The sequence below is a fragment of the Dermochelys coriacea genome, chromosome 11 (genome assembly GCF_009764565.3).
Source record: "Dermochelys coriacea isolate rDerCor1 chromosome 11, rDerCor1.pri.v4, whole genome shotgun sequence".
In the NCBI taxonomy this organism is placed as follows: domain Eukaryota; kingdom Metazoa; phylum Chordata; order Testudines; family Dermochelyidae; genus Dermochelys; species Dermochelys coriacea.
Genome location: NC_050078.2, coordinates 33,097,311 through 33,120,966, shown reverse-complemented (window position 1 = coordinate 33,120,966; position 23,656 = coordinate 33,097,311). Strand labels below are relative to the sequence as shown.

At 41.2% G+C, this 23,656-nt stretch overlaps 1 protein-coding gene across 1 annotated transcript in view; it reads left to right on the top strand.

The window, feature by feature from the left end:
• Positions 1-23,656, top strand: part of BAZ2B (bromodomain adjacent to zinc finger domain 2B) — a 181,806-nt gene that overhangs the window by 104,939 nt on the left and 53,211 nt on the right. The window contains 1 exon segment of the mRNA XM_038422039.2: positions 1,003-1,068. Coding sequence (XP_038277967.1) covers positions 1,003-1,068 — 66 coding nt within the window.

Here is a 23,656-nt window from a genome sequence, read left to right as displayed (position 1 = left end):
CCTTTAATAGGAAATCACTGTACAAATTTTCAAGTCTTATCCCATTTGTTGGGATTCAGTATAAAGCTGTTAATATAATTTTGGATTAGAACACTACAAATTGGATTAGAATTACTGTACAAATTGGGACCATGTCTTTCCCCAGATTTGTACAGTGCTGAGCACACTAGCTTTCAATAAATGGTAAATGCATAATATTTTCATCTAAAAATGAAACTAGGGATGAAATCCTGGCTTCATAGAAGTAAATGACAAACTCATATTAACTTTGGTGGGGCCAGGATTTTACCTTAGAACTTTAAAGTTGAAGGAACTTACCTAGTTTTTTTTTCTGTAGTACAGTAAGTCACGTTCCATTTAAATTTGTTAACATAATCTATGGCACAGCCTTTGTGGCTTTGCATTGAGGAACAGGCATCAGTAAATAGGAATATCCTATTTTATTCATGTTTGCATATGAACCATGGCTAGTTTAAGTAAAACTGGTCTCAATACAGAAAAATTCAGCATACTTATTTGTTGGTGGCATATTGGATTCCAGCAAGATTTTACTTAACATGAAGTTAAAATGATTTTCAACTCAGCCTTTTACTATATTTTTAAATGATCAGAAATACAGCCTTTTGTTCAATTGGCTATTCATGTAGTAATTGCAAGCTTTTTAATAGCAGATGTAAGGTAACTGACCTGTTCCAGCCAACCATTATGCTTTTTGTTCTGCCAGCTTATGAAGGAGCATCACAACTGACCATAAGTAAAGCTGTATGCTTTCTGTTTTACACTGTCTCCATGTTCATTGCTTTACCTTTTTGCTTTTGATTGTTCTTGTATTTGCTTTCTAAACCTGAACTAAAACATGCACAGACTTGGCCATTCTTGTCCTATATATAGTATTTATTGCGATTTGTCTATTAATGCTAAACTTGTACTGAGTGTTTAAAATAAAAAAGATGCTTTTGTAACTGTGGTTGAGTTTTGTTCTAATTTTATCTGCTTTATTAGGAACGAGAGAGGAGAAGGCAACATATGATGCTTATGAAAGCCATGGAAGCACGTAAAAAAGCAGAAGTAAGTATTCATTCAGCTCTGAAAAAGTGTGCAGTTTCTATCTGCATTCATAGAGCAGAACATTGACACAGAACTTCTATAAACAAATGATATGTTAGGCAAGCAGCTGACTTCAGAGTCAGAAAGTACTTTTGCATCACAGAATATTTTTGTGTAGGTCATTTCAAACTTCAGAGCCACCATAAGTATCTCCTAGCAAATGTGATTCTCCCCCCAATACACACACACACGTTTTGTGTGTTTGTGTGAGAATTTAATGCTTTAAAAATAAGACACTAATCCTACTGTCCAAAGCAAGGCATAAGGTTGGACATATGCCACATAGATTTCCCCAGACAACTGTTCAAATGTAAAAATACCCTTCTTGTTTCAGTCATGGGCTTCTCAGGCTTTTATCTGTACTTGGAAAATGAGTTGTATTAGAAAACACGTAAACTAACATGTTTTAATTAACACACTGCTTGTCCTAGATGTTATGTGGTGTTTAACAGTGTGATAATTAAAACATATTAGCTAACACAACTCTTCCTTCCAGAATAGATGAAACTTTGAAGATTGCTAATTATGCCAAATTATGTGTGGTTTTGTGAAGTGGAGTGGAGCTGAAAATTTTGTGGAAAACAAAAATTACAAACGTTTGTTGAGAACTATGCTACACTCAACTTTTTAACTTTCTGCAATGAGTAATAGTTTTTAGAACACCCAACAAGTGTGTCATTGACTATTCTCTAGGTCCTTGAATGTTGGGCTTTTAAAGGGGGGGTAGGTCTCACAGCATCAACCATTATATTCAGTCTGGTACACAATTGTGTGCTACAAAACACAGCAGCTGCTAATGCTGCAGCCTCACTAAACTTTAGGTTTGCAACTTATTCAGCAAGTTGAAAGCATAATTAACTGGTAGAAAAGGCAGTTTTTATTCTCAAAAATTACTGAAAAAATGCAAAGATAAAATACCAGAAATTCTGCACTGGCAGTAGCCCCAAACAGGCAAATAGTCCCAAATGTGTTGGCTTCATAGAAATATAGGCCTGGAACGGAATTTGAGAGGTCATCCATTTCAATCCTCTGTGCTGAGTCAGGACCAAGTAAACCTAGACCATCCCTGAAAGATGTTTGTCCCACCTGTTCTTAAAAACCTCCAATACTGGGGATTCCACAATCTCTCTTAAAAGCCTATTCCAGAGCTTAACTACCTTTATAGCTAGAAAATTTTTCCTAATGTCGTCTAATCTAAATCTTCCTTGCTGCAGATGAAGCCGATTACTACTTGTTCTAAATGGACAAGAACAATTGATTACAGTCCTCTTTATAACAGCCCTTACCATATTTTGAAGACTGTTGTCAGGTCCTCTGTCTTCTTTTCTCAAACTAAAGATGCAAAGTTTTTTTTTTTTTTTTTAATCTTGCCTCTTAGGTCAGGTTTCCTAAACCTTTTATCATTTTCGTTGCTCTCCTCTGGACATTCTCCAATTTGTCCACATCTTCTCTAAAGTGTAGCATGCAGATTTAGATACAGTACTCCAACTGAGGCTTCATCAGAGCCGAATAGTGGAACATTTACTTCCTGTATCTTCCATCTGACATTCCTATTAATATGCCCCAGAATGATTTTAACCTTTTTAGCAACTGCATCACTCGTATCCAATTTGTGATTGACTATAACCCCAGGTCCTTTTCAGCAGTACTACCACATAGCCGATTATTCCTCATTTTGTAGTTGAGAATTTGATTTTTCTGAGTACTGCCTTGGACTTGCCTTAATTGAATTTCAACTTGTTGTTTTCAGACCAATTCTCTAATTTGTCAAGGTTGCTTAGAATTCTAATCCTAATTTCCTCCCAGTTTGGTGTGATCTTCAGATTTTATAAGTATACTCTCCACTCCATAATCCAAATAATCAATAGAAATATTGAATAGTACCAGACCCAGGACTGACCTCTTTGGGACTTCTCTATGTACACCCTCCAACGAGGAACCACTGAATTTTGTCTTTCAACTAGTTGTGCATTCACCTTATAGTAATTTACACTGTGTAAACATTTTAACACAGTTTATCCTAGAACCAAATCACTAAATTTGTTTTCTCTTCTGACCTAATGAGGGTTTTTGATAAGGGAGACCAAAGTAAAGCCAAAATGTTCTGTGAAAACTAGTAAATAAAGAAAAATAATGTGAAATTTTGTAGACATTGGTCTTTTTAAATTTTTAGACTTTTTTCTATTGAAAAAAATATTTTCAAAATGTCTGCAAATTTGATGTGAGGAAAGCTCCTCAATATGCATAATGATTATTCTCATTTGTATAAGCTTGTTTTTTCACAAAGTTTTCTAGTGGCCTTTGCTTACTATGAAACACAGGCCTTACATTTTATGGGATTTGTTAAATACATGCATAAGTCTTTGCAGAATCAAAGTCAAAATTATATGCAACAGTGACAGGGTGCGGGGCCCCGTCTAGTGTGAGGTGAGTACACCCCAACCCTCGAGCTCTCATTTCTTTGGGGTAGGACACCCGATGGACTTACACTGACAAGATTGTCCTGCATCCCAGGGCAATAAAATCTAACGTTCAGAGTCAGTGGTGAATCTCTGATTCGCGGGGTCAAGGCCTCCCTGCCTGAGTCTGTAGGAGGGGTCCCTGATTGGCAGGGTCTCAAGGTCTAGTGGCCGGAGTCACTAGTGGTTCCCTGGTTACCTGGGCATAGTGGCCGAAGTCTCTGAGGAGACCCTGATTCACAGGGTTAGCAGACCTAGCGGCCAGAGTCCATGAGGAGTCCCTGGGCTGCAGGGTAGGCGGGCCTAGTGGCCAGAGGCAATGAGGCGTCCCTGATTCACAGGGTAGTGGGCCGCCCCTTGGTGGAGGGTAGCGGCCTAGGGTAGGGGGACCCAGGTCCTCCCTACTCCACTGGGTCCCAGCCAGGGGCAGTGGCAGAGGGCTTTGCCACTGATGTCAGTGGGGATCCAACCACAACATGCTACCTATGTCCGGGACTATGGCTAGTCCCCCCCGGGACTAAAATGAAGTAATATCTACATATATTTAAAGCGTCACTATACTTTTACAAAATGCATTTTAAATTAATATTACTTCTTATTTATGAAGTATTTTATTTGTCCAATTCAGCAAAATTCAAATCAGTTCAGTTTCTTATTGTATAAGGTAAATAAAAAGCAAACGCTAATAGTTAACTTTTGCTAAATATTAAAAGGAGAAATTGTATTCTCCGCAATTCTAATTTAAATCCAAAGCAACTCAAATTATTTGAATGAAAAGACTCAATATTTATGCCACTGCTGTTGAAAGTAGAATTTGGCCGTGTGTGCATGTGTGTGTGTATATGCAAAATCTTAGATTGTGTTAACAATCCAAAACTGAAGGAATTATGCTTTTTTTTAATAGCACATCTATCTATCTAGACTAGGCAGAATTCAATTTTATTTTTTTATAATTTTGATGGATAATATCAATGTTTGTTTTTAAATTATCAATTTTAAATTGTCGTTGGGTAAAATTATGGGGTTTAGGCATTTTTTTCTATTTTTATTGATTTTAAATTTTCACAGTTGTGAGAAATTAAGGGGGGACAGAGAATAAATATTGAATGATAGTAGATGTTGAGATTCTAAAGTTAACTTTAAAATCATTAAAACACAAACTATCAACATCCCATGTCAAAATGTACAAAGTAAATATCCTTAAATCACACTCTAAGTTCTCAAACAGCATTTTTTTTTGTTTGCCTAATAGTAAATTTAGATGATCATTGATGGAAATGGCTTTTCATGGGTTTGTGTATGTTGGTGAAATCGACATTTTCCAACATTTACTGATAAAAATCTAATCCTTCCAAGCCTATGTAAATCTATGGCCCCATCAGTAGCATCTGAGCACTAAGTACTATTTTCCTCATTTTATAAATGGGGAAGAGGCACAGAGAGATTCACGGCATGTCTATGCAATGGGGGCCACAGTGGCACAGCTGCACATATGCTGCTGTAGTGTAGATGCTTCCTACGTTAACAGGAAGGGGTTTTTCCACGGATGTAGGTAATCTGCTTCCCTGAGTGGTGGTAGCTATTCCAACAGAAGAATTCTTTCATTGACCTAGCCACATCCACATTGGGGGATAGGTCAGCTTAACTACAGTGTTTTTCATACCCCTGAGCAGCATAGCTAGGTTGATCTAAATTTTAAGTGTAGAGCAGGGCTAAGTGCCCACGGTGTCACAGAGAGTCTGTGCAGGAAGAGGTATTTGAGCCTGGGTCTCCTGAGTCCCACTCTAGTGCCCATGCCACTTGAAAACTCTTCCACTTTTATTGTTACAGAATAATTGTTTCTGTTTGTAAATTACTACTGCAATTTATATTGATGCTAGAATCTCTTTAATTCTCTAATTATCTAAACCCCAGCATACTCTCTCTAAGCAACTGCAGAATCTATATTTTTTTATCCATAACTCGAATGAAAATATTTTTTGTGATTGAAGGAATTCAAGATGCTGTGGTTTTACTAGATAGACTAAAATAGATTCAGCAGATACTGGCAGTCACTACTTCTAGGTCCTGATGCAAAGACTGTTGAAGTCAGTGAGAATATTCCCATGGATTTCAGTGGGCACTGATCAGGCCTTTAAGTGGCCAGCCGTCCTCTCTTGTGGCCATGATTTACCTCTATGTGGGAAAATCTTCAAAGAACATTGAGTGATCTCGGTGATCTTAAGATACTCTGCATCTCAATGTATTTGTTTAACTAGACCTCATTTGGGTCATCAGCTTCATGGAAGTCTCAAGTCAATCTTACTATTCTGACGAGAATTCCCAAATTTCTTAACGTCCAATCTGAACACCAGAAGCAGGTCAATCTTCTTTATAAAGCAGGTCACTTTTGTGAAGCACTTTGAGATCTGTGGATGAAAAACACTCTAAGTCCAAAAAGAAAAGGAGTACTTGTGGCACCTTAGAGACTAACAAATTTATTAGAGCATAAGCTTTCGTGAGCTACAGCTCACTTCATCGGATGCATTCGGTGGAAAAAACAAAGGAGAGATTGATATACACACACAGAGAACATGAAACAATGGGTTTATCATACACACTGTAAGGAGAGTGATCACTTAAGATAAGCCATCACCAGCAGCAGGGGGGGGGAAAGGAGGAAACCTTTCATGGTGACAAGCAAGGTAGGCTATTTCCAGCAGTTAACAAGAATATCTGAGGAACAGTGGGGGGTGGGGTGGGGTGGGGTGGGGGAGAGAAATAACATGGGGAAATAGTTTTACTTTGTGTAATGACTCATCCATTCCCAGTCTCTATTCAAGCCTAAACTAATTGTATCCAGTTTGCAAATTAATTCCAATTCAGCAGTCTCTTGTTGGAGTCTGTTTTTGAAGCTTTTTTGTTGAAGGATAGCCACTCTTAGGTCTGTAATCGAGAGCCCCCCAATCTGAAGCAAATACTCACCAGCAACCACACACCACACAACAGAACCACCAACCCAGGAACCTATCCTTGCAACAAAGCCCGTTGCCAACTCTGTCCACATATCTATTCAGGGGACACCATCATAGGGCCTAATCACATCAGCCACACTATCAGAGGCTCGTTCACCTGCGCATCTACCAATGTGATATATGCCATCATGTGCCAGCAATGCCCCTCTGCCATGTACATTGGCCAAATGGGACAGTCTCTACGTAAAAGAATGAATGGACACAAATCAGACGTCAAGAATTATAACATTCAAAAACCAGTTGGAGAACACTTCAATCTCTCTGGTCACTCGATTACAGACCTAAGAGTCTATCTTTCAACAAAAAAGCTTCAAAAACAGACTCCAACAAGAGACTGCTGAATTGGAATTAATTTGCAAACTGGATACAATTAACTTAGGCTTGAACAGAGACTGGGAATGGATGAGTCATTACACAAAGTAAAACTATTTCCCCATGTTGTTTCTCTCCCCCACCCTACCCCACCCCCCACTGTTCCTCAGATATTCTTGTTAACTGCTGGAAATAGCCTACCTTGCTTGTCACCATGAAAGGTTTTCCTCCCCCCCCCCTTGCTGCTGGTGATGGCTTATCTTAAGTGATCACTCTCCTTACAGTGTGTATGATAAACCCATTGTTTCATGTTCTCTGTGTGTGTATATCAATCTCCCCTCTGTTTTTTCCACCAAATGCATCGGATGAAGTGAGCTGTAGCTCACGAAAGCTTATGCTCTAATAAATTTGTTAGTCTCTAAGGTGCCACAAGTACTCCTTTTCTTTTTGCGAATACAGACTAACACGGTTGCTACTCTGAAATCTAAGTCCAAAGTGCAGTTATTACTATTCGCCATGAATTCTTTCTCTCACTAGAAAGTTTATAACTTTAAGTGAAAAAGGTTTGCTGTCTGAGATTAGGTCAAACAATTACAGCATATTTTTTACACAAGCAGTTTTTTGGGGGGCTTTATGACCTATACTTCCTGTCTTTGTCTAAATCTGGACTTCACCTACCTTAGCTTCAATTTCAACCTTTCATTATTCTGTGGAAGATAAACCAATTACAGACCGGCCCCTGGTATCTCATAGTTGATATATCAAGATAAAGTGGACTTAAAGCCGTCAGAACCTCATAGAGTTATAGGATATAAGTGAATGCTTCACAGATGTTTAAACCCCTTTGTGAGACTCTGAATTAGTGAGCTCAAGTATTTTATATGGCAGATTGCATTTCAGATGGCCAGTGACTTTTTGGAATCAACAGACTCTAAGACAAAGTATTTATTCATATTCTTATGGGGTTTATTTTTCAGGAGATGTTTAGTTCTGTAATAACCTGGCCATTTTTCTGCCACCCTCTTTGTCTTCCTTCATACCAGTCCTGTTGAATTGTTTTACAAGCTGGCTGTTGAGCTGTTTTGCTTTCAGGTTTCAACAAATCCTTTAAGTCCATCCAGTATTTTATGTCCTTCCTAAAATAAAAATTAACACATTACTTTAGTGCATTGTGTACAAATCATTTCTAGTGCTTCCTTGCTTGTATTTTTTTATTGCTATACTCTAGTGGAATTGAAATTTGTGGTATACATTAAAGTTGGCAACACTGTTAATGATCAAAATAATTTTTACTAGGGAAAGTTTGAAAAGTTGCAACTGGGAAGTCCTTGCCATACAGTTACAAAACAGTGTTGACATAATGCTGTGAAAGAAGTCAAGATTTGGGTTATCGGTGCAGCAAGGATAGAGTCCTGAGTGTTCAGTTTTCCTGAATGACAACAAAAGCACAGAATTGGAGCATCTCTTACCCTATCTGATTTTATAGTATGGTAACTGCTAAAAGCTGAAGAATTGGGAGCAAATTCAAGCCGTAAGCACTTTTAGTATGCTGTATTTCAGAAAGCATTTGAAATTTGTGGTGGTATTAAGGAAGAACATCTATTCTCACATCCCTTAATTAAAGGTTTTTATATCACTATGATAAATACTTCTGTTCTGAATAATTATTTGCATAGAGATTTTGAAGTGCATTTCCTATTCGGCTATAGGGAAAAGACTTACATTTTTTTTCTGAGTTATGGTAGTTTTCTTCTTAGATCAGTGGGTAGCCACACTCCCTTCCTTGTATATTTTCACTCAAATGAACAATTAAATTAAGGTACGTTGTGCACACTGAACCCTCACAAATAAATTGTTTGGCTTTTTGAGTCAGTAGGTGGCACTACTTGCTCTGAGGCAGCACTGAACCAATGCCCCAGCATAGTGTTGGAAGTGTTATCTTTTGAATGAGATGTAAAAATGAGGTTCAATTTGTAATATTTCAAAAAACAAAAATGTTTAACTCTTATGCCCTAGCCAAACTGAAGCTCATGTAATAGCACTTTGTCTACCAAATTTTTCCTTCAGTGCAGTTACAGAAGGTATTGCTTCCTCTGCAAAACATTTATATAGAGTTTGTATTGTCATATGTTTGCCAACTTCCATCCTAGAGATGGCTGCACTTCAGTTTTTAGTGAAGTGATCCTTGTGTATAATTTGTATATTAATTGTTGTCAAAGTGCTCTGAGATTTTTCAGAATAAAGGGTGTGATATGCATATAAAAATATAATTTATAATATCTTTCAAAGTTAAGGAAATAACCCCACACTATGGTTCTATGAAAACTTCCATTTTCAGATTGTTTACTTATTTCTCCTAAATGTGATGACAATTGAGCAGTTTCTACCTGCAATTTTACACTAAATCAGTACTGTGGTTTGGATCAGAGAAAGCTAATTTCTGATTAATGACCTAATCTAAGCCCACAGTCCCACAAAAGTAATGGTTTTATATAACACTAATTCTTCTTCGAGTGCTTGCTCATGTCCATTCCACATTAGGTGTGTGTGCTTGGCACATGCACCGGTGCTGGAAGTTTTTCCCTCAGCAGTATCCATAGGGGAGCGGCTCTGGCACCTTCTGGAGTAGAGCCTACATGGCACAGTATAAGGGATGCCGCTGGCTCTCCCCACCCTCAGTTCCTTCTTGCCGCCAGTGAGCGTGCATGGAACGTTCGCTGCTCTTACTTGCATTGCTTAGGCTTCGTTTGTACAAACCAGAGTTCTTATAAAGTTAGTATACATAGTAATCGAGTTAGTTAGCCCTTAGCAGTAGTTAGTTTTCTTAGATCTGTCGGGGACTTAGCCAGGAGACGGGGCATGCTCCAGTCCCCAGGCTTTAAGCCCTGCTATCGTTGCAAATGGCCCTGTTGGGAAGTCGGACCTCAGTTAACATCGATGCGTCCCACCCCATTCCTTGCCTGGAAGCCTGGACACAGAGGTGAGCCTTCGTCAGCTTCAGGTGCCATTGATGCCTGAAGCGCTCCAGACTGCGCAGGAGATCCTGACGCTCCCGGTGCTGGCCCAAGCAGTGCCCAGACCTCGGAGTAATTCCACCTTGGGACCTTTCCATCCACTCTCACCTCAACGGTACCGCTCCCCATCGTGGGGGACATCCCGCCACCGTTCACCCGCTCAAAACCCTCATAGAATCATAGAATCATAGAATATCAGGGTTGGAAGGGACCCCAGAAGGTCATCTAGTCCAACCCCCTGCTCAAAGCAGGACCAAGTCCCAGTTAAATCATCCTAGCCAGGGCTTTGTCAAGCCTGACCTTAAAAACCTCTAAGGAAGGAGATTCTACCACCTCCCTAGGTAACGCATTCCAGTGTTTCACCACCCTCTTAGTGAAAAAGTTTTTCCAAATATCCAATCTAAACCTCCCCCATTGCAACTTGAGACCATTACTCCTCGTTCTGTCATCTGCTACCATTGAGAACAGTCTAGAGCCATCCTCTTTGAAACCCCCTTTCAGGTAGTTGAAAGCAGCTATCAAATCCCCCCTCATTCTTCTCTTCTGCAGACTAAACAATCCCAGCTCCCTCAGCCTCTCCTCGTAAGTCATGTGCTCTAGACCCCTAATCATTTTTGTTGCCCTTCGCTGTACTCTTTCCAATTTATCCACATCCTTCTTGTAGTGTGGGGCCCAAAACTGGACACAGTACTCCAGATGAGGCCTCACCAGTGTCGAATAGAGGGGAACGATCACGTCCCTCGATCTGCTCGCTATGCCCCTACTTATACATCCCAAAATGCCATTGGCCTTCTTGGCAACAAGGGCACACTGCTGACTCATATCCAGCTTCTCGTCCACTGTCACCCCTAGGTCCTTTTCCGCAGAACTGCTGCCGAGCCATTCGGTCCCTAGTCTGTAGCGGTGCATTGGATTCTTCCATCCTAAGTGCAGGACCCTGCACTTACCCTTATTGAACCTCATTAGATTTCTTTTGGCCCAATCTTCCAATTTGTCTAGGTCCTTCTGTATCCTATCCCTCCCCTCCAGCGTATCTACCACTCCTCCCAGTTTAGTATCATCCGCAAATTTGCTGAGAGTGCAATCCACACCATCCTCCAGATCATTTATGAAGATATTGAACAAAACGGGCCCCAGGACCGACCCCTGGGGCACTCCACTTGACACCGGCTGCCAACTAGACATGGAGCCATTGATCACTACCCGTTGAGCCCGACAATCTAGCCAGCTTTCTACCCACCTTATAGTGCATTCATCCAGCCCATACTTCCTTAACTTGCTGACAAGAATGCTGTGGGAGACCGTGTCAAAAGCTTTGCTAAAGTCAAGAAACAATACATCCACTGCTTTCCCTTCATCCACAGAACCAGTAATCTCATCATAAAAGGCGATTAGATTAGTCAGGCATGACCTTCCCTTGGTGAATCCATGCTGACTGTTCCTGATCACTTTCCTCTCCTCTAAGTGCTTCAGGATTGATTCTTTGAGGACCTGCTCCATGATTTTTCCAGGGACTGAGGTGAGGCTGACCGGCCTGTAGTTCCCAGGATCCTCCTTCTTCCCTTTTTTAAAGATGGGCACTACATTAGCCTTTTTCCAGTCATCCGGGACTTCCCCCGTTCGCCACGAGTTTTCAAAGATAATGGCCAAGGGCTCTGCAATCACAGCCGCCAATTCCCTCAGCACTCTCGGATGCAATTCGTCCGGCCCCATGGACTTGTGCACGTCCAGCTTTTCTAAATAGTCCCTAACCACCTCTATCTCTACAGAGGGCTGGCCATCTCTTCCCCATTTTGTGATGCCCAGCACAGCAGTCTGGGAGCTGACCTTGTTAGTGAAAACAGAGGCAAAAAAAGCATTGAGTACATTAGCTTTTTCCACATCCTCTGTCACTAGCTTGCCTCCCTCATTCAGTAAGGGGCCCACACTTTCCTTGGCTTTCTTCTTGTTGCCAACATACCTGAAGAAACCCTTCTTGTTACTCTTGACATCTCTTGCTAGCTGCAGCTCCAGGTGCGATTTGGCCCTCCTGATATCTTTCCTACATGCCCGAGCAATATTTTTATACTCTTCCCTGGTCATATGTCCAACCTTCCACTTCTTGTAAGCTTCTTTTTATGTTTAAGATCCGCTAAGATTTCACCATTAAGCCAAGCTGGTCGCCTGCCATATTTACTATTCTTTCGACTCATCGGGATGGTTTGTCCCTGTAACCTCAACAGGGATTCCTTGAAATACAGCCAGCTCTCCTGGACTCCCTTCCCTTTCATGTTAGTCCCCCAGGGGATCCTGGCCATCTGTTCCCTGAGGGAGTCAAAGTCTGCTTTCCTGAAGTCCAGGGTCCGTATCCTGCTGCTTACCTTTCTTCCCTGCGTCAGGATCCTGAACTCAACCAACTCATGGTCACTGCCTCCCAGATTCCCATCCACTTTTGCTTCCCCCACTAATTCTACCCGGTTTGTGAGCAGCAGGTCAAGAAAAGCGCTCCCCCTAGTTGGCTCCCCTAGCACTTGCACCAGGAAATTGTCCCCTACGCTTTCCAAAAACTTCCTGGATTGTCTATGCACCGCTGTATTGCTCTCCCAGCAGATATCAGGAAAATTAAAGTCACCCATGAGAATCAGGGCATGCGATCTAGTAGCTTCCGTGAGTTGCCGGAAGAAAGCCTCATCCACCTCATCCCCCTGGTCCGGTGGTCTATAGCAGACTCCCACCATGACATCACTCTTGTTGCACACACTTCTAAACTTAATCCAGAGACACTCAGGTTTTTCCACAGTTTCGTACCGGAGCTCTGAGCAGTCATACTGCTCCCTTACATACAGTGCTACTCCCCCACCTTTTCTGCCCTGCCTGTCCTTCCTGAACAGTTTATAACCATCCATGACTGTACTCCAGTCATGTGAGTTATCCCACCAAGTCTCTGTTATTCCAATCACGTCATAATTCCTTGACATCACCAGGACCTCCAGTTCTCCCTGCTTGTTTCCAAGGCTTTGTGCATTTGTATATAAGCACTTGAGATAACCTGTTGATCGCCCCTCATTCCCAGTATGAGGCAGGAGCCCTCCCCTCACAGACATTCCTGCCTGTGCTTCCTCCCGGTATCCCGCTTTCCCACTTACCTCAGGGCTTTGGTCTCCTTCCCCCGGTGAACCTAGTTTAAAGCCCTCCTCACTAGGTTAGTCAGCCTGCTGGCAAAGATGTTCTTCCCTCTCTTCGTAAGATGGAGCCCGTCTCTGCCCAGCACTCCTCCTTCATGGAACACCATCCCATGGTCAAAGAATCCAAAGCCTTCTCTCCGACACCACCTGCGTAGCCATTTGTTGACCTCCACGATTCGACGGTCCCTACCCAGGCCTTTTCCTTCCACGGGGAGGATGGACGAGAACACCACTTGCGCCTCCAACTCCTTTATCCTTCTTCCCAGAGCCACGTAGTCCGCAGTGATCCGCTCAAGGTCATTCTTGGCAGTATCATTGGTGCCCACGTGGAGAAGCAGGAAGGGGTAGCGATCCGAGGGCTTGATGAGTCTCGGCAGTCTCTCCGTCACATCACGAATCTTAGCCCCTGGCAAGCAGCAGACTTCTCGGTTTTCCCGGTCAGGGCGGCAGATAGATGACTCAGTCTCCCGGAGGAGAGAGTCCCCGACCACCACCACCCGCCTCATGCCTCGGAGTTAGGGCGGCAGATGCATTGGAGCCCTCTATGGTCACCGGACCTTGGGCACCAGCAGCGGGATTTGAGGAGCAATTTGCCAGTTACCTGGCGCAGACCCACGAAGGCACGTGCTTCCCAGCAGGAACATTGGGACTGGCCTTTCACATCACTGGAATGCCACTACAGATCCCGGGAACGATCGGAGGACTGTAGCCACGGGCCCTGCCAATGATCCCCAAGACGGATCCTGCCCGGCCCGCCATACCTCCAGGTCCTGCTCCTCATCCCAGTATCAGTCTTGAAGCGTGAGGTGTCAATTACCAGTCTCCCATTGCGGATCCACTGAGCACTGCTGGTCACTGAGGTCCCCATGAAGGCGAGTGTCCTCCTCCAGATGCGACCGTGATTATCACCAGGCCCGGGGTTGCTGCTCCAGTGGATTCAAGTGACTGGGCAGCAATCACTCCAGATATGGCTCCGTTACAGAGCAAGGCTCCACATCCGCGGGGCAGCCTCCCAGACTCTTGGTGCCACCTGCATCGTCAGAACCGAAACCTGCCCCATGGCCCCAGGTCCATGGTACCCTTGGAACTCGTGGAGTTCACCCAGCCCTCCCAGCCTGCCAGATCGGCATCAGGAGCCTCGGATAGGCCAGTGGCATCGACGACCCAACTCCCTCCGGTGCCTGAGGCCCAGCAGGATAAGTCCATGTGGACCAAGGGGAACAGCCTGCTGGACCACCAATGGGTGTCATGGAACCTGCGGTATTGGTCTCCTCCTCATAGTCGCCGGACGAGACCATCACAGAGCCCCTCACCCGGTTCCTCTGGATGATGCTAAAGCACTCCAGGAACTGTTGAAGAGGGTTGCGTCCAACCTTGGCCTGCAGGCAGAGGAGTTGGAGGAGCAAGTGAACTCCCTGTGTGATGTTCTCTTCTCCACAGCCCCTGCTAGGGTGGCCTTTCCCCTTTACGAAGGGGTATTGAAGATATCCATCGCCTTGTGGCAAACCCCCTCCTCTTTGCCCCCCCCATTTCCAAATGGCAGAGAGTAAGTACTTTGTCCCGACTAAGCAGCATGAATACCTTTACTCCCATCCTGCCCCAAATTCCCTGGTGGTCGAGGCAGCTAACCACAGAGAACACCAGGGGCAACCCGGAGCTACCCCAAAAAATAAAGACTCCATGAGACTAGACTTGTTTGGATGAAAAATTTGTTCCTCGTCTAGCTTATAGTTGAGGGTGGCTGACTACCAGGCCTTCCTTGGCCATTACGACTTTAATATGTGGCAGACCACAGCCAAGTTCGAGAATGCCCTCCCGGAAGGTTCTTGTAAAGAATTCCAGACGCTCCTCAAAGAGGGCATGGCCGCTGCCAGAGGGGCCCTTCAAGCAGCATCTGATGCTGCAGACTCTGCCGCCCACACCATGGCGTCTGCCATTTCCATGCGGCAAGCGTCCTGGCTGCTCCTCTTCGGGTTGTCCTCCAAGGCTCGGCAGTCGATTCAGGACCTCTCCTTTGATGGCCAGGCCCTGTGTGTGGAGCAGACAGACAACAAGATAAATGGGCTGAAGAACTCATGAACCACCCTAAAAACTCTGGGGCGCTACGTTCTGGGCCCGGCACATAAGTGGTTCAAACCACAACTTCCCCAGGGGCAAGGGAGTCAGCCCCGGCAGGACCAGCCGCACAAAAAACCCAAGGGCTACAGACGGTGCACGAGCCACTTGCTCCCACCCTCTGCTCGGTTGGGCTCGACCCACTCCAAGCAAGGAGCTAAAAAGTTGTTTTGAGGGTTTGCCCTGGGGTGACTTACCAGTCTGTTTCCTGGATCCTATTTCACCAGTTTTTTGCAGCCACCTTTCCTTTTTCCTCCCGGCATGGTCGACGATAACTTCGGACAGCTGGGTCCTCAATACAGTCGCTTTCCTGGTGGTGGTGACATCAGCAAGATGAGTCTCAGAGATTAAGGCCTTGACCTTGGAACTGCCTTACACAGTGTTTTATAGGGACAAGGTCCAGCTGTGGCCCCACCCAGCCTTCCTACCAAACGTGGTATTTTCCTTCCACGTGAGCCAGGACATATTCCTGTCTCTGTTCTGTCCTGAGCTGCACAAGACTGCTGAGGAGAGGCATCTGCACAAGCTGGACATCTGGAAGGCCTTGGCTTTTTACTTGGAACATACCAAGCCTTTCTGTAAATCGACCCAGCTCTTCATTGCTATGGTGAACAAAATGAAGAACATTCCGGTTTCTTTGCAGAGGATTTCCAGCTGGATCACGTCTTGCATAAAGACTTATTATGAGCTAGAAAAGGTCCCGCGACCATTGATCGTCAGGAGCCATTCGACTAGAGCACAGGAATCTTCGGTGGCCTTCCTGGCACACATCCTGATCCAGGACATCTGTAGAGCCATGACGTGCTCCTCAGTCCACATGTTCATGTCTCATTATGCATCACTCAGCAGGTCAGAGACAATGCAGGATTTGGCAGAGCTGTATTATAATCTGCACAGCCATGAACTCCACAGGAACTGCTGGAAGTCACCTAATATGCAGTGGACATGAGCAAGCACTCGAAGAAGAAAAAACAATTACCTTTCCATAGCAGGTGGTGTTTGAGATGTGTTGCTCATGTCCATTCCACAATCTGCCCTCCTTCCCCACAGTTGGAGTTTCCGGCAAGAAGGAACTGAGGGTGGGGGGAGCTGGAGGCATCCCTTATACCATGCCATGCGGGAGCCACTCCAGAGGGCACCAGAGCTGCTCCACTATGGATACTACTGAGGGGAAAACTTCCAACACGGGTGCATGTGGCCGAGCACACACACCTAATGTGGAATGGACATGAGCAACACATTTCGAAGAACACAAGTTATTGAAAGGTAACTGTCTTCTCCTGAAATTACCAGCTGTTTCTGGGCCAGATGATTCTCGGAGACTGGGCATGGTATTGAAGGGATTTGGTGTGGCTTTGCAGCCTAGCAAGTTCCCTGCGCTGGGTCACCTTCCCGTCTAGTGGCTCTCAATGCACCCAGCCTTTGCTGCTTACACTCCACATGTCAGCAGCAGCCCTCTGAAGGCTGGCTCTGCCTCTAGAGCTGTGATTGGTTAAAGGTTCGGAAGAAAATCCTATCTCCTCTTCTTGCTTCCAGCGCTCTTCCCACTGGAGGATATAGATTCCATTCAAGAGATGACTTTGTGGACTGCTGGAGAGGATATCTGCTGCTGCAGGGAGGTGGCAGAAACCCAGAGTCAGAATTTAGGCTGGGAAACAGGCATAGGGAATAGCCTTGGGGGTATGGTCACTATGAGCTTGTGCTACATGCAAGAATTGGCCATTATCCCCAGGAAGGGAGGTGCCCTAATAAGTGATTAGAAACGGAAGCTCAAGGGGTAGTTTGGACTGTCTGTCCAGTGATGGGAGTTCAGGTTCCTTCCTGAAGCATTGAATTTAATATACTCTCATGAACTGCTCCTTTCAATGACACTGTGATTCTGTAATAACAGTGTTGGACTGATCTGTGCATTGAACTGATTCCTCTGTGAATTCCTGCCTTTCCAAAGGCTGTAGGTCAGGATGTGTGAATGGGTGATCAGGGTGTGCATGCTAAGTTAATTTACAGAGGTTTCTCACCCACAGAATTGTTGATGAGCTACTCCACACCCATTCCACAACAGGCCAAAACTGCTGAAGACTGTCCAGTGCAGATCTAGCTAAGATAGAAATAAGAGACTGACTGCATCTCTTACGATATTTTTGCATAACAATGGGTTAGATTTGGCCCGATTACTTAATTTAAAGATGTTGTTGTGAATTGAGCATTTGTATTAGGTTTCAAGATAACAGTGGGTATATGCTGTGTAGTTTAACTCTGTCAGTTGGCCTATGTAATGGTAACTAGAATAGCCATAACATGGCTGGCATGTAATTAGATTCACAGTAGCCCATGTTGTTTCCTTTCTTTTGAAAATGACTTCATGTACATTGTACGTCTCATTAAAGCTCTAAATAATCATCGAGCTTGATCCAATGAATGAAACAAGAACAGTTTCACAAGTGTATACAGGCTATGCCTTAAACTATTATCATTTATTCTGAAAGCAAATTTTACCTGGCAAATCAATCCATGAAAAAGGTCTATTCTCGATTTTTTTGTTTGTTCTTAGAATTATTTCTATACTCACAATAAATGGTGTGAAGAGTAAAATAAAATGGAAGACTATACGCACTGAAAAAAGAAAGCATCACAGCAAAGTATAAATCAGAGTTTTCTGCCATTTACCTTCTTGAGACCCCAGCCTGCCGTTCTACTTCAGCAAAATTACATAAACTTTAATGGGAATTTTGACTGAGAAAGAACTGTAGGATAGACCCTTTAGGTCTGATCTTGCAAACAAATAAACAAGCTCTTAACTTTACACGTGTGAGTAGTCCCAATAGTTTCTCAGACCTGAAGAGCTCCATGTAAGCTTGAAAGCTTGTCTATCTCACCAGTAGAAATTGGTCCAATAAAATATATTCTCTTACCCACTTTGTCTCTCTAGTCCCCTTTAAGTCTTAGGGCTATTCTCATGTGTATAGTTAGTTGCATGCATGAATGTTAGCAGGAGTGGGCTTTCGTTTGATAGTTATCTGTGTTTAAAAAGCACACCACATTCAGTAACAAATTTCTCATTTGTATATTGATAGCTAGGTTTGAGAATATAAGTGTAAATCCAGAAGCATGGATATTTCCAACAGCTGCACATAGAACACATACTAAAAGATGATACAGTATATGTTGATGAGGGAACATTTTTAAAAGAAAAAAATCAAAATATTTTAACATGCATTTACACTAGTGCTAATGCTACTTTATTCTCTGTTTTATGTATGCAGCAAAATACTTTTAAGTAAAGGGATATCAGAAAAATAGATTTCTTGATTAATGTTATCAGAATAGTAGAATAAAGCCCTTCATAGAAACATATATAAAGGAGTAAATATTAAAATATCATTACATTCCATACATTTCAAAGAAGTTAGTAACAAATGTACGGTATGTGGGAAGCAATCTTCAGTCACACACACTTTTAAACGGGTTTTCCTGCCAAGCTGTAAACAGCAAACCTGTTTGAGAGAAATGCCTAAAAATAAATACATATCATGAACTCCTCTTTGAATTTCATGTCCTATCATTGACTATAGAAAGCTTTTGATGTGGAATTACAAGAAGATTATATGAGAAGTCTGGATTGTAGTAAATATAGTTAGCACCCTTCTTACCTTTTATAAGTTCTGTCTTCTTTGCATGAGATTGTTTATCAAGCTAGATGATTAGCAGTTGATGAGGATGTTCTAGTTGTGTCCAAAAAGAAGTATCTTTATGACACTAAATCTTTATTTTCTGAAACATCTTTGGTGTCTTGCTGTTGAGAAGGCCTGTTTGTCTGCTGTTCTTGTCTGACATAATTGTGTTAAGCTTTCCTTTCTTTATCATCAATCCTATATCTTTTTGTGATGTGCAAGCTGCATATAGTGGAGCATTGGCTACTATAAAAACAAAAGGAAGGTGTCCTGGCTGCACTGGTTGAGCAATGTTAGATGTAGCACCACATACAGCTCTTCTTGGGTGCTCTTAAGTTGCATCCACATTCTTGTGCTCCCTGTATGAAGCTCACATAGACCACAACTATGTATTTTTTCTACAGACTATGCATATAGAATATGCATGTTAACTGCACTGGCCGAGGAGAAGATCAGAGAATGAATTGTGACTTTGGAGAGTCACAATTTCCACCCTGCTCCCCCCTTATTGGGGAAGCAGTAAGTTACTTCACCTCTTCTTGTGTTTTCTCTTCACCCTCTCCTCATTACCTTGCTCTCAGCAAGGAGCATTGGGCAAAGTAGCCCTTGCTCTCCCCATCATAGTGCTGTAGGCCTTACCCCTTCTTGCATCCCTTTGTGGTCAAGTAAGGGCTCTGACAATCAATCCGAAAGAAAATGTCCTTGTGTCTGTAATATAGATAATGTATTTCTGTCACTATTTCCCTAACCCTGATTATCTCTCTTCTACTTCATTAAATTTTGCAACTACAGTATTCCATGAACAAGTAGGTTTTTGCGCTTTCACATTCTGTGCAATAAAAATCCATGGTCATGAAATTCTGTAGAAAAGCAAAGCATAAAGGTATCCAAAAAGGAGGGTGGACACTTCTGTTTACACATTTAACTAACGATCATTCTTTCTTTCACATATAAGTCATGCTATATCAAAGTATTTTTTGTGTAATTATGAGAATTTATTTTTTAAATCCTTTACCATTTCAGAACAAAATATATGAGCCTCCTGTAAGGGAATAAATCCCTTATGTACATAGCACTTGCACATAACATAAATAATTCTGGCCAGGAAGGTCAAAGAAAGAAATTGTAAAAAGTCCTTAGAATTGACTTGAGATTGAACAACATTAAACAAAACTGCTTATGTTCAATAAGCTTTTTCAGGACTACTCTATTCAGTTTATTCAACTTAGGACTGCAGTAATTAGAGATTTATTAGATAAAACACTTCAATCAACAATTGCAGCTCCAGTGGTTAAAATGTCAAATCGTACCGTACCTTGTATTGTAACAGAGTGTAGACCTCAAAAATAAAAAGGAGTTAATAAAATTACATGCTGGAATAGCATAGATAATAAAACCAGAGGCAATGTACAGAATTATTGATTAAACTTTTGTTAGGCCATGATGGACTAATTTACACCTCATATTTCAGTCTGATGCTATCTTCAGATTTAACCAGGATGTTCTTTTGAGAGCTACAAGGCTAAAACATTGCGAATCTTGCCTTTTGTTTCTATAGCTTAATTTATTTACTTTTTTGTTAATATCTAACTGTAAAAATGTTAAAGCTCTTGGTAAACCAAGAAGTAGCAAAATAAATAATCAAATACAAATCACAGACAACTAAAAGATTTAAAGGTAAAAGGAATATCAAAACCATGACTAGTAGCAAGATTAGACTTCCGTTAAATACATTTCTAAAGAATGTAAAAAGCAGCTTTGGCTCAATAAACTGTTTAAAATTTAAACAAAATTAATTCTAGCAGCTTAATTCTGTGTTTAACATCAAAATAATGCCTAACAATTGGAAAGTGGAAGGCTGCCTAGCTGCTCTTCTGTATCAAAAAGTTGGATTACATTCTTTTCTAATAGTTTGTTAGCAGCTGCACTGTCCCATAAAATAACATTATTTTGTCATATCCACAATTTAGCTGAAAAAAAACCCACTAGTGATGTATTTTTAGCTTGATACAATTTTAAAAAAACCCCAAAAAACTATTTATCTAAACTGGAAAAATCTCACTATAAAATCTGGTGAAAAGACTCTTATCCTGAAAGCAGAGTGGTCTCCGTAGTGGTGCCATTTGGGTTAACAATGAAAACTGCTGTGATAGAAATTTAATTTTTTATAATTTCTTTATTTTTTTAAAGTTCTTGTAACTAGTGGTTGAAAAATGTTTTGTTATTGTTTGCAAAAATTAAGGAGCATATCAACACATTGAAGTGTTTTTCTTAAAACTAAACATTGTCGCGTTCCTCTATTCTCAGTACTGTGAGCTCAGTACAGTAACATCATGTGTTTCGACAAATGAGTTAGCAGAGGTATTAATAACTAATATGGGACAAAACTCTACATTCCATACTCATGCAAATCTCCCATTTTCCACAGAATTTAATGGAAGTTTTGACTGACTATAGAGTTCATGATTTGATCTAGCAGCGTGCTCTATTATCAGCATTAAAAAGCACAAGAAAATCAGAGGGTGTAAAACACAGGGTGTAGTATCAAATAGATTAAATTTAGTCAGGACTCTCCTGAGTTCCTCCATTTTAGCAATTAAATTTCAAACAATAGCACACACAAACTTGTAATCATTTTACTTATGTAAACTTGGTAACAAACTATCATAATTGTACCAGAGGTTTTTTCCCTATAATTCCTCAGGGATCAGTAAACAACAAAAGGTTGTTAAACATGCATTTATTGCTAAAGGTCTCTGTCAGTAGTTTTGTAGACATCACTATGATATGGGAGTACCTCAGGTTTCAGAAGTTGTCTAATAAGCAGTTTGAAAGTAGAATGGAACTCACAGCACCATAGTGATTCTAATAGTGATGCACATATTGCATCAATGAGGATTTATACCATAAATATATGCTTAGTGAAAATACCACGTGGAATTGTCAGTTTTTCTTAACTAAACCAACCTTTCTGTTTTAAATGTCCTATATGTAAGTTGACCATTTAAAACTGGAGAGTTACCTATAACTATAGGTGTAGCAGCCAAGAATATCTGATTAATTTGATGTTTGTGCAAGTAAAGATACAAAGGGATAAAGATCATGGAGGTGATTTTTCTGTGGCAACAGGGAATGAATAATGTATATAATTTAATATGGCTGTTTTATACAAGCACATCTTTCTGTATCCTTTAGATAGGGTAAAATTTTAATTAAAACAGAATAAACTGTTGCTGCAAAAAACCCATTGATTCCATATTTTGTACATATTATTGTCCCTAAAATCACTCTAAATAATACATTATAAATCTAAAATATTACTAAAAGGATGAACATTTATTACTACCTAGTAAATAGAAATGCTTACACTGAAATAGTACTTTAGATTTTTTATAACTTTAATTGCTATAGACAAACTTCCATTTTCATCTTATGCCTAATGCAACAACATTTGCAGTTTTTGTTTTTATATCTGCCTCCTATGACCTCTGTTTTATTAATCTCATTTTTATTCTCCATGTAACCCACAGTATTCCCTTATATATTAAATTTTATTTATGCCTTTTAAATTTGAATTCAAGTTGCTGTCAGAAGAAACATATTCTCACTTTTAATTATGCCCAGAACAAAAATGTAAAGGACCCAAAAGAATCATAAAATGCAAAGGGATAGACCATTTCAGTGGATTATATGGCAAATGCTTCAATACAGAGGCTTAACAGTCCCATATGTTATAAAGTTTTGTAACAATTGGTCAAAGCCACCTTACATTCTTCTGTACTAAAGGTATTTTTTCACAGTATTGTTGGCCTAAAAACAATTATTATATCCTGTATTCTTAAATCCTAGCCTTCTGAAAAAGGTATTAACCTGTTTCTACAAACTGTCCTTTTCAAGTGACTAATGTGAAAAATTTGTATTTAGATTTTCTGTCCAAATATTTCCAAGTGGCAGGAAAACTTTGATTCTTTAATCTGAATAGTCTCTACCTCCCATGAACCAGTTTTATTAAAAGTACGAGTTTGAACTTAATAATACTTTAACATTTTATATAATGAAATTCATCTTCAAAGCACTTTGCAAACATTAACTGACTAAACCTCAGAATACCCTGTGAGGTGTCAGTCCAGTTAGCATTATTAACTAATATGGAAAGGTTAAATAAGAGGGGGTTGCTGTCTGATCTAGGATTAGAGCTGTGGTGGTCAGACCACAGGACCATGCCTTTCTCCCAAAATACCTCTAAGAATAAGGCTAAATATCTTAACTCAAAGCTGTACTTAATGCAAATGTTGGAAAAAAAGTCAGGGACTTAGAAGCTGAATTTTTTTCTGTGTTTTGGTTTTGTGTTTTTGTGATTCAGTTCAAAGCCATCTGTCCATTTAAATAGTGAATTTCATGCAAAATTATTTGTGTGCTGTTCTCTGAAATGTGTCTTAATAAATGGGGTCATGGGTTCTATGTGTGTTTCAGTGGTTTCTGTGTCAAATTTGCTGCATTTACAAGAATTAAAAAAAAAAGCTATTCTATCTACAAGCCCTGCAGATTCAGCCTAAGAACTGAGGGTTGAGCTGTGTTCTTTCAATTGTATGCATTATCACCAATAATAAAGATTCTCCATGTGAAACTCACTAAAGTATTATGATGGAGGAGGAGCAGTAGAAGAATTCGCTCACATCTCCTACAGTTATATTTAGTTCTGTGTTAACGTTACTAACAAAAGTAAAGGGTAGTAAATGTTTATTTTAATCAGTAAAATAAACTGACTACTCTTAATACACCCAGGGAGCAGATCTCTTG